General features: G+C 50.1%; 1 protein-coding gene across 1 annotated transcript in view; it reads left to right on the top strand.

Moving 5' to 3' along the window:
* The window catches only part of Alx4 (ALX homeobox 4), a 37937-nt gene extending 27260 nt beyond the window's left edge, over positions 1 to 10677 (top strand). Inside the window, exons 2-4 of the mRNA XM_051184125.1 lie at positions 193 to 503; positions 7244 to 7372; positions 10042 to 10677. Coding sequence (XP_051040082.1) covers positions 193 to 503; positions 7244 to 7372; positions 10042 to 10371 — 770 coding nt within the window. The 3' untranslated portion in view covers positions 10372 to 10677. The remainder of the gene's footprint in view (positions 1 to 192; positions 504 to 7243; positions 7373 to 10041) is intronic.
* Positions 10678 to 12016: the final 1339 nt, after the last annotated feature.

The following is a 12016-nucleotide window of genomic DNA, read 5'->3' as shown; positions in this document are numbered from 1 at the left end:
CACTTAAGTATGATGCTGCTGAGGAAGAGAGAGAGGAGGTTTTGCCCCAAAGTCACCCAGCATGTTGGTGAAAATCTAGGATATGAAATTTGAGTTCCCTGACCTGGTACTCTGTGTGCTTCTGTAAGGGAAAAGTGTTCTCCCCTCTCCCTTGCTGGATCCAAGTTTCTAACCTTCCTTTCTCTTCCTCAGCCAAAGAGAGCAACCTCGGTGAACCAGAGTTGCCCCCTGACTCTGAACCCGTGGGCATGGACAACAGCTACCTCAGTGTGAAGGAGACAGGGGCCAAGGGGCCCCAGGACCGGGCTAGCGCTGACATCCCAAGCCCCCTAGAAAAGACCGACTCTGAGAGCAACAAAGGCAAGAAACGGCGGAATCGCACCACCTTCACCAGCTACCAGCTGGAGGAGCTGGAGAAGGTCTTCCAGAAGACACACTACCCTGATGTGTATGCACGCGAGCAGCTGGCTATGAGGACCGATCTCACCGAGGCCCGTGTGCAGGTCAGCCGGAGTGACAGGCAGGGGACCCACAAGACCTTCCCGGTCTTGGGCTCCAGCTTCAGCTGGGATCTACTGATTATTATGGGCTATGCCAGGTTTTCCTCACCTCAGGAGGGCCTACCATGCCAAGAGGGGATCTGGCCACCCCTAAAGCCCCTTCCACAGTCATAGTATACCTGCTCAGTCACTATATTCAGCTCTGCAGGGTTGGGGCACAAGAGGGAGGTCCTGTGAAGGAAGGAGGAAGCCGCTACCTTAACAGAAGGACAGATGGAAGGTCTCTTCTGGGAGGCCCATTTCTCTGACTGCAGTTGAATAAGGCACAGACATTCACAGCTCCATAGTAGAAGCAGAGAATAGTATAGTTCCATGCCTGTTTAGGATAGTTGGCTCCTACATCTTTCAGGACTCAATCAACATGCCTCCTCTGAGGTGACTCCTGGCCATCATGGCCAATACAATGCCCTACCACCACCATTACCCAAACCCAATTCAACCCAACTCAGCAGAGCACACTTAATACAGGCCAGTACTACAGCCAACTCAGTGCAGTGCATTCCACCATACACAGAGGTCAGTTCAACCCCAGACAACACAACTCAATACAACATGGCCCAATCACTGCCTGACACAAACCAGAGCAGAGGAGTGCAGACTAGGACAACCTATCTCAAAGCAGTACAACTCAGGACACAAGTTCAGTTCAACCCAGCTCAATATGATGCAATCCAGAATAAGCCAGTTCAATAAGATGCAATTCACCACATACATCTCAGTTAAACTCATTACAACCCAACCCAATGCAACACAACACAGCAGAGTAAAACAACACAGCACATCATGTACAGCTCAGTTTAACACAGTGCAACATGGCCCAAACCAATATAATACAGCCCAATATAACTCCACCCAACCCAATGCAGCCCACTCAACACTGTAATCACAATTCACAACTCAGTTCAACCTAGTACAACCCAACCCTATCCAATCCAGCATTACCCAACCATCCAATACAACCCAATTCAGCACATACAGTTCAGTTCAACCCAGTTCAACACAACACAATTAAACCTAATTCAACACAGTACCAAACAATGAATTTAACTCAATTCACCAAACACAGCTCCAAACAGCTCAAACAAACCCAGTAGAGCTCAGTGTGTCAACTGAGTACTGATCAATCCAGTTCAACTTGGCTAAACACCACACAAAACTGCATACAGCCCTTTATAACTAAACCCACAATCAAAACAGACCACTTTCTTCCACTTGTCCTGCTTCTTCTTCTGGATAGTCTTTATGACTTATCACATCATTCTCTTGCCCCTAAAATGAGAGATTATCCACCTATGTCGCTTTTAAGATAGAGTCAGACTGGCCTTTATCTTACTCTGTAACCATAGCTAGCCTTGAATTACTGACCCTCTTGCCTTTCATGCCCTGGGATTATAGGCCTGGGCCACACCTATTCACTCTATGTCTCCACCAATGAGAACGCGGGATGCTGAGCAACAAAGGCAACAAGTATGTATAGCCCAGTGGCCCTGCTTTGCTCAGAGGGTGTGCCCCTCAGCAGGAAATCATAGCAAAGAAAGTGAAAGGCCGCTATGCCAAAGCACATATGGCCAAGCCCACACACTAGTACTCAAGCTTCAGTTTAATATGAAATCATCTCCACAGTCAGGTTGCTTTTCCACCCAAGGCATGACAAGAATGGAGCATGAGGGTTCCTATTCAGCAGGCAGGAACCTGATTCATGTGAGCAGAGAGGGTTTCTCTCTCTCTCTCTCTCTCTCTCTCTCTCTCTCTCTCTCTCTCTCTCTCCATATGTGTGTGTGTGTGTTTGTGTGTGTGCGAGAGAGAGAGAGACAGATAGACAGAAAGAGACAGAGAGAGTATAGGCCAGAGGTGGACATTAAGTGTCTTTCTCAGTTGCTCCTGATCTTGTATTTTAGAAGATGTCTCTTTTCCTCTGCACCTTGAATTTGCTGATTTGGCTAGACTAAGTAGCCATTGTGTCTCCTGTGTGCTCCACTTGCCAGTGCTGGAGGACACCGGTGCATATCGCCATACCTGACTCTTTTAAGTGGGTTCTAGGAATTTTAACTCAGATCCTCTTGCTTCCATGGCAAGTATTTTACAGAGAGAACCATCTCAACAACTCCAAGAGAGCATTTCTTTTGAATTGGCACAGAACTGTGGTCTGGGCCCCAGGGAGTCAGGACAAAGAGTCCTGTGATCCCGGTCAGATTCGTGGGACACAACAGCTTTTATTCTACTGGTGGTTCTGAGGCGTCAGTTGAGTGCCCATCAGCTTCACCAAGTCCTGTTTAATACACTGAGGTGTCTGCCATTTAACCTGGGTACATAGAAAATGCAAAATGGTTACCAGGAAGCCTGCAGCCCTAGACACTGTATCTGACAGGGCATGCTTTAGTCTCATGGTTTGACAAAGAACTTTGGAGCGGCTGAGACTTTCTGCCATGCCAGAGCCATCTATGCCCCATGAGACCTCACCTACCTAAGATTTGAGCTCCCAAATCCAGCCTCAGCTCCAGTCCAGGACTGGGACCAGGGCAGGAGGGGTAGAGAAAGGGGTGACTGGTTGCAAGCCCACAGTGCCAGTAGGTAGCATGTTGGCATGGGGTAAACACTTGCTTTCTGCTTATATGTTTGTCCCTGTGTGATTGCAAGCCACACACACACTTCTCAAATGAATATTGAGTGTCCAGGGCTAAGATCAAGAATCACCTAGCAGGAAACAGAGAACGACAATACAGAGCAAGTGTTTCTGGGCTACCGCTATACAGCCAGGTCATTGCTTTGATGACACACACAGACATACACAAGCCTAGTTCCAAAATGTTGAGAAAAAAAAATACACAATTAGAGATTGATTTTAGCTTAAAATCAGAAACTGTGTCAAGAAATGAGATGATTGTGTTAAAACAAACAAACAAATGAAAACCCCCTACCAGGGTAAGGTTCATTATTGTCCAAATTCAGCCTTGAGCTTCCTGTCAGCCAAGGTTGAAAGGGAAACCTTAATCTATTATCTATCAAATTATTACAGGCTATATAAACATATTACAGATAAATTACAAATACAGATATATAAATATAGGGGAAATTACAAATTATACATGAGCAAATGTATTCCTACCAAATAGGAAGGTTACAGAATTACAGAATGGTAGCGTAGGCAAGACCACACCATCTTTTGATGCAGAAAAAGGCCTGGATGTGGGAAGTGACTGAGTGGCCAGAGTTAACAGTGATGCAGAGGCAGTGCTGAGCCTGGAACCCAGGACTCCCCAGCTCTAGGCCAATACTCTTTGACTTCAGCTTGCTGTTCCCAGCACATGCCAGATTGTTTTTAGTCTTGTCTCTGTATAAAAGCAGCAGAGTGGGTGGGATCTCCATGTGCGTCAAACTTCTGGGTTGAGCTCTGTGCCTGGCAGTGCCCTGGGGGTGGGAATGAGTAGTGTGCAGGGATGTACTAGAACGTTTTGCCTGTCTCTGTGGAGTTCTCTCAGGACGCACACTCTGCTGGTGGCAAGCCAGGTGCCTGGTGCACAGTGATGGCGGGAACAAGAAGGGGGCAATGAGGGGGGTCCCAAGATGGTCCTTCATGGGAAGCAGCCTGGGGTCTGGCCCTGCTCCAGGGGGCTTCAGGGCCTCTCTTTGCTGTGTGGGATTCCAATCTCCACAGCTGGTGTCTGAAGACAATGAGACTGAGGCCTCCCCGCCCTGGGCCACCCCGCCCTGGCCCCAGATGGGCTGCGGTTAGAGAGGCCTCCTCCAAGACAGTTGGTTCCTTGAACGGCCTGGTCCTCCAGAGAGGCCTGTGCTGAGTGGGCCAGGCCCGGGTGGCCCCAGGAACGGGGTGGTCCTGGGAGCGACATGTAGTATGGAAGCACAGAGGGAACCTCGGTGAGCTCTTCTTCTGGGGACTGTAGAGACAAGCCTGTGGTTGCATAGCCCTGAGGCCCAGAGGCCCAGCTGGGAGTCAGAGACAGGAGGACACAGAGACGTGGATTGGAGCACAGAGGGACCACCAGGTACCATGTGAACTCCTAGAAGATGGGAGGACATTGACAGCCAGCCAGGCTAATTGCTTCAGCTGACTGGGCCTCAGGCCCAGGGCAAGAATAGGGACAAAGGACCACCCTGAGATGGATGTCCCCAGCAGGCCTGCTCCCACTGATCTGAGTTTCTCCACTCTATCCCCACCTCCCACTACCTCCATCAAATAAATCTTTCCATGACCCTTTTCTACTCCCTCCCACAAACAATATTCTTGGCTGCCCCTTCCTAGACAATGGGGCTCCCTCAAGCGCTATATGGCTATATCCCATTCCTCACCCCACTATTCCAGGTCCCTTTGCCAGACACCAGGCATCCCTGGGTCCTCGGTTTCACAGCCCTCAGTGACATCACCCACCACTATATCCCCACCACAGAAGGAACCCGGAACACATGGATGCAAAACCTCCACAACAGCAGCAGCTCTCTGCCCCACCCCCAAAGAGAGGAAGGAGTCAAAGTGTATATTTTGGTGCCTCTAGCGCCCCCCTCCTCTCCAGAAACCCTGGGAGGCTGAGGATGGAGCGGAAGGCTGAGCTCAGTCTGCAGGAAATTAAACATGAAATGAAAACAACCTTCTCTGATTGATTCCTTCATCCTGTCCCCATCCCCCACTGCAGCCGCTGATAAAGGGGGATCCCATTTCACTGCGCAGAAGAGCCCCCATGTGCTCCTTTCTCCCAGTGGGCATCCCAGGCCTGCACCCCAGAGTAAAATTACCCTTCCCCCAGGATCTGGGGCAGGGACTGAGACCCTGAGCCTTGGAAAGGGCTGCTCTCCAGGGAGGTCACAGGAAGGACACTCTGTGTGTATGTATGTGCACATATGTGTGTACATACGAGCAGATAGATAGCTTTGTGTGTAAGTGTGTGTGTGTATGTCAGATTAGAAATGGGAAAGTGAGCTGGAGAGGAAGTGCACCCAATTTCGCTGCCTAACACTAACGAATACGCATCTGCAGATTTTGACCACTTTTCTGCAGAAAGCAAGAGAATGAGGTCAGGAGCCATAAACAAACAACTTGAGTGCTCTAGAAACTTCATGCTGTGTTCCCATCTGCTGTCCCCACACAGCACCACCTCTACTGAGACCTCAGTCCAGACATCAGCCCCATTCTGAGGAAGAGAACACTGAGGCTTTTGGCAGTGCAGGCATTGCCACAGGCCCTTTTGTTCAAAGATACTCTAGAAGCCCCACAGGCTGCAGCCTCTGGGGAAGGCCCATCCCTCTGCCATGGTTCTCAAGGAGTCTGGGTGCTCCCAGGCAAGACAGTGGAGAGGCTACTCTGGTCTCACCCCAGAAGCACAGCTGACTGCGTGGCTCGGAAAGCTTCTGCCCTGCCTGTCAATATCGTCTTTCTCATGGTCTCCACCCAAAATGAGCAGCCTGAGTCGTGACCACCTTGGAACAGACCTGTTCAATGATTTGGCATTGCAATAGGGCATTGTCATAAGCAAAGCTCATGATCAAGAACCATGCAATTGAGTTACAAAATCAATATATATTTTAAAGTGTTTCAAGCAAGTTTACACTTCTGTGTTGGACTGTACTTATAGTTGTCTTGGGGGAGCATGTGGCCTGCAGGCCACAGACTGAACACACATTGCTGAGCTGTGCCTCTATGCATCTGAATCCACAGAGCCCACTGGAAGGTACTGAATAAGCTGCTGGCACCTCTCTCTAAGGAGCAACTGGTCTGCCCCCTTCCCACCATTTCCCTCTTTCACCCTCTCTGATGGCATCCTCTACTCTGACTATAACCAGTTAAGGCCCCAGAGTAGCAGCCTGCCCTTGCCGTTATCTTCATGTCTTGGGTGGATCTCAGCTACCCTACTAGAGTCTCCACACTTACCTCTGACTCAGAGACCTCTCTCCTGGTTGAGTGCTTGGTCAAGCCAATGGCCAGCATCAGTCAACCTGTATAGGATTTTCAGCAGTCACCCCCACTGACACCTCCCTATGGGCAACCCCCATAGGGGGTTTGTGTATGCACCCTCCACCATCTAGCTCCTGTTTCCACACATCTTTTCCTGACCACTGTTACTCCAGAAGGCCTCACCCACCATCACCTAAAGGCAGCTCTGAGCAGACTTGGTTTCTCTAAAAAGGATACAGGGATGTGTATACTCTGGATATGCATCTATAGACAGATCCCAGAGAGCCACAAGCCTTCAGCACTGTGTGAAACTAGCCAAGAGAAGAAATTTCTAGAATGGTCTTCATAGCTTGATGGGATTCTTCCTAGGGTCTGTGACCCTCGGCAGATTTATACACAGTGCTAGGAAGACAGATAACCAATGGCTTGTGCTCTCTCTCTCTCTCTCTCTTTCTCTCCTTCTCCCTCTTCCTCTCTCTCCTCATTTGTGTGTGTGTGTGTGTGTGTGTGTGTGTGCATATACATGCAACACTTGCCTGTTCTAGAATATGAAGCTTAGGCAATTAGGCATCAAATCACACTTATGGTCAGTGCAGTGTAGGCAGCATTCCCAATGCCGGCAATTCTATGTGGTTAGTTATTATACCAATGATTGGAAGGTGGAGGCTTATTCTTTCTCTCTACCCCTAATGCACATGCCTGGCTGGTGGAGTTAGGGAGCAGTGCTCCCTGCCTGAGAACAAGGCCTGAGCTCTGTGACCACCGCTTTGTCCTGTAGGTTTGGTTCCAGAACCGGAGGGCCAAGTGGCGGAAGAGGGAGCGCTTTGGGCAGATGCAACAGGTCCGGACCCACTTCTCCACAGCCTATGAGCTGCCCCTCCTCACTCGAGCTGAGAACTATGCTCAGGTAAGTCCTCCTGCTTGGCTGTCTCCTCTGACCCTAGACCCCAGTACTGATGGGCAGGGAAGAGGGCTAGTGAAGAAGATGGAGATTTCTGTCCCACCTGGTCCTACAGCCACATTGCCCCAAATAAACACACAAAGACTTATATCAAGTATAAAATATTTGGCTGATGGCTCAGACTCTTTACTGGCTAGCTCTGTCTTAATTATTAACCCATTTCTATTAATCTATGTATTTTCACGAGGCTGTGGCTTACTTGTAATCCTGCATGTTACTGTTTTGCAGCCCTCTCTCTCCTTCCTCTCCCTAGCCTTCTTCTTGCCTGGTAGCCCCTCATATACTTTCCTCCTGGCTACTGGACAATCAGTGTTTTATTCATCAACCAATAAGAGATACATATATACATACATACATACATACATATATATATATATATATATATATATATATAGAGAGAGAGAGAGAGAGAGAGAGAGAAAGAGAGAGAACATCCCCCATCAGGCTAGGCTCAGAGACCCCAGGTCTCTTTCCCCGACTGTGGGAGACCTAGAATGTTGGGACAGTGTCTTCCTCTTCTGGGGAAAGAAATGACAGTGGGGAAGACCAGGTGCTTTCAGAGTGTTGGGTGTTACTCAGCATACCTACCCTAAGGAAGGATGTTCTGTGATCTCAAGGGCCTGTGACTAGGTTGACATGCATATAGAGATCTGGGCCCAGGACAAAGCTTCCTCTGTCTTAGTCTTGCTTTCTTTGTGTGTGTCTCCAACTCTTTATGACTCAGCTTCTTTGCTTATACATTGGATATGATATAAGTGTCCACTTCGGCTCTTCTATAACACTGCTATAAGGTCTAGAGGTCATGGTTTCTGGAAGGTAGCATGCATGGGCCTGACATTCAGGCATTTTCCTGCTGTCTTCCTTTTTTTTCTCCAGGAACTTTCTGTGAGTGATGTCAGGTACACAGAGCTCCTGGACAGATGTCTTCTTGACTGAGTGCACCCCTGATACCTCTTTCATGGCCTCCTTCTGCCCTTGACCCCCCATGCCTCGTTCCTGTTGGCACTCTGCCTCCAGCTCTAAGTCTTGAGACTCTCCAGCAGCCAATAGCACCACTGACCCCAAGTGTGCCTTGGTGTGATACTGTCACACAACCTCTGTCCATCCCAGCCCTGACCTGGGCTGGCTCTGTACCTCCTCCAGCTCCCCCATGATTTGAGGGTCAGAGGGCAGCCACAGAGGTGAGGCTAAGTGGGTATCTAGTACATCAGCTTCAGCTCTGGTCACATTCTTTAATGCTTTTCTTTCCCTCTCCCTCTGTCCTCCCAGGGCCAACCTCAAACTCTCACTCTTTGCCCTTGATCGCTGCTATCTGAGCTCAGCTAGAGGGAAGAAACCAACAAGAGACTATAGCTGGCATTTTTCTTGTCTTGCCAGGTCCCACCACTTCAGCCCCAAATGAGCATACAGAGATACTATATTAATTATAAAACTGTTGGATGATGAGTAGGGCTTTGTTATTGGCTAGTTCTGTCTAAATTATTAACTCATTATTACTAACCTATGTATTTCTACATGGCCTTATCTTACCAGAGAATGCCTGGTGCATCTATCTTCCTGGTCTCTACATGGTGTCTCTCTCCAGCGCCTCTCTGTCTACCTTTTCCAGAATTCTCCTTGTCTCCTAGTCCCACCTATCTTCCTGCCTCTATTGGCCAAACAGTGTTTTATCCATCAATCAATAAGAGAAACACACACACATGTATATAGAAGGACATTCCCATCAAGAGACCCTGCCTGTCTCTCCCATCGGCCCCACAGACTCCAGGTCCTATACCATTTCCAAGAGGGGGTGATAGTCAAACTGTCCCCTCTCTGGGACATGCTGGGGCCAGGAACAGGACATGATCAGTCTGCAGGCAGTTCTTGGGACCATTAGAAGTCCCTGCGGCTCTTGAGGACCAGTGCCCAGCTTTTAAAGACCTCTTTGAGTTCTTCTCAAACCTTTGGGGTGGGTAGGCTAGGAGAAACCTGTCTGAAACAACTGATAACCTAGAATTACAGTTTAGAGGAGCATAGTCCATCCTTCCTAGGGACCTCTTCACCCCAGATTTACTTCCTCAGAGATGCTTAGAAGGCAGAGGAAGGTGAGGCCAGAAGTGGGGGGGGGGAGTGGGAAGAGAAAATGAATGGCAGTCATTTCAGTGGAAGAGAAAATGTGTAGTTGAACCCCACCGAGGGGCTAGGGCTACCTTTTCACTGCTAGGCTAGTTGGGAAGCCTCAAATGTTCTTTCTTAGAGCCTTAGTGATTGACGTGGGCCTATGGGAGCATTCAGATGCCTACTTCCACATTGACGCCCCATATCACCCCTACCTGCAAGCCCAGAGTCTATGACCCCTTCCCCAATAAGATGTTCTCAGGTTGATCCAGAGTAATGCTTTTACTGGACCTGAGGCATATGGAAACTCAATCCTTGTTACTGTCAATTATGGATCTACTCTGAGAACTGAAATTCTAAAACATAAATTCACATCCAACTCCCTGGGTATCCTTAATGTTAGACACCTAAGAATGGTTTCATTGTAAAGATGGGCAGGTAAAAGGGGACAGAGCCCCTTCTATACCACTGCCCTCCTAGCTGGTCTATAACATCTCTTCCTTCACTGTCCCTAGATTCAGAACCCATCCTGGATTGGCAACAATGGGGCTGCCTCACCAGTGCCAGCCTGTGTGGTCCCCTGTGATCCAGTGCCTGCCTGCATGTCCCCTCATGCTCACCCTCCTGGCTCTGGGGCCAGCAGCGTCTCCGACTTCTTGAGTGTCTCTGGGGCTGGCAGCCACGTGGGCCAGACACACATGGGCAGCCTGTTTGGAGCAGCTGGCCTCAGTCCGAGCCTCAATGGCTACGAGATGAACGGCGAGCCAGACCGCAAGACCTCGAGCATCGCTGCACTGCGCATGAAGGCCAAGGAGCACAGTGCAGCCATCTCTTGGGCCACATGACAGGGCCTCTCTCACCAGTCCTGATGTTGTGCTTCTCCCTGGGGCCTTGGCCACATCCCTGCTTTCCAGGCCCCAAGCTTCCCACTTGACTCTCCTCTTAGGAACCCGGCCCGGCCCAGGAGCCTGGCCCTCAGCACTTTCAGCCACCCCAAGTCTGAGGCCCCAGGGACTGCTGGGAAGGAGGGGGTGGTAGGCCCTTGCCCTTCCCTGGCACTGAGGCCATGACCCCTGCTCCCTACCAAAAGCAGTGGGGAAAGCCAGGCGGCTCTATGTGTAGCTTTGCATCATGTAAGCTGATGCCCTGCCTCTCTTTGTGTTCCTTCACCCTTCCATTTGACTTGAGTCAAAGTTAGGCTCTCCTCCAGACCTAGCAGCTTCAACAATCCAGCCTTGTCTAACCTTCCTTTCTTCTGTGTGGTCCCCTGGTCACTGGGCCTATGGCTGTGTGTCTTAAGGAACAAGCTGCCTTGTAGAGTCGGCTCCTGGTCCCCTTTGCTCCCAGAAAGCACATGGAACCCCACCTTCTTTATCCAAAGCATCTGATCATCCACCCATGTGATGGGCCTTGTGACTGTAGCCTGACTGTCCCCTGTGATGGATGCACCTGGGAAAAGTGAGACATGAGATGAGGGGACAGAACTGAAGGGCTCTGTTCTGTCCACCCACAAGGATGACCAAGCCCCCAAGGATATATGGGCCAACCTTTGTTCCTGAGAGTGGTTCTGGTTGACAGTGGGAGTGGGGTTCCAGGTGTGAAAGGAGGCAAGGACACAGAGTACCCCCACTGCCACTACCCCACACATAACCATCAGGAAGCAGAGACGCTCCCAGAATGATGACCACAGGGAGGATACAGTGAGCTGAACCTGGGTACCACCTGCATCTTCTGCAGTGGGGAGGTCCCCTGGTCAGCACTGGAGCCTCCCCAGAACCTCTCTGAGAAGAGTTGAGATATTCATCCTCTTCCTCCTGGTCACTCACTGGGGCTGCTGGGCAGTGCCCTGGGCTAGAAGAGTCTACACCTTGGAAGACATAAACTAGAGCACAGCTGAAGGGCTCAGGAGCAGAGGACATGTGACCAGCTCAGCCTCCAGCCAGAATGGCCTGTCTATGCTCAGACTAACCATGTCCAACCACCACACCCTGCCACGTACCATACCTGCTGGAGCTTTCCACACAGGGTAGGTGGAGATCGGTACCCTACTAGTCTAAAAGGAGACCTGCTTTCTAGTTGCCCTCCACACCTTCTTAGAGATCCTATCCTTACTTCTTCCCCAGGGGCCATGGTCTCTGCCTCAGCTGGCTTCAGGAAAGGCTCCCATCAAGTACTACTCTCCGTGGCAGGAAGTCCTCCCGAAGCCAGTCCCCTATCTGAAGGAAGGGGCTCCCTCTCTACCTGACTTGACCTGGAGCTAGGAACTAGGAGTTGAAGTGGCCCCAGCCCTCACCTGAGCTGGAGCAAAGAGCCACCCTTGAGGTAGGTCCCTCAAGCAGGTGGCCTTTTCCTGAAGAGACACATTTGCCTTTTCTACCTTCTGCCTTGATTATTGTCCGTGAGGTGGGCTGGCCCACTAGGCCCAGGGTTCTGCTCACCGAATGGCCTCTCAGGTTGGGCTGAAGACCAAGGACCCCTGCCTTGGATCTT

This window comes from Phodopus roborovskii, unplaced genomic scaffold (assembly GCF_943737965.1).
Source record: "Phodopus roborovskii unplaced genomic scaffold, PHOROB, whole genome shotgun sequence".
In the NCBI taxonomy this organism is placed as follows: domain Eukaryota; kingdom Metazoa; phylum Chordata; class Mammalia; order Rodentia; family Cricetidae; genus Phodopus; species Phodopus roborovskii.
Note: the sequence above shows the minus strand (reverse complement) of the source record. Positions and strands in the feature narration are given on the sequence as shown.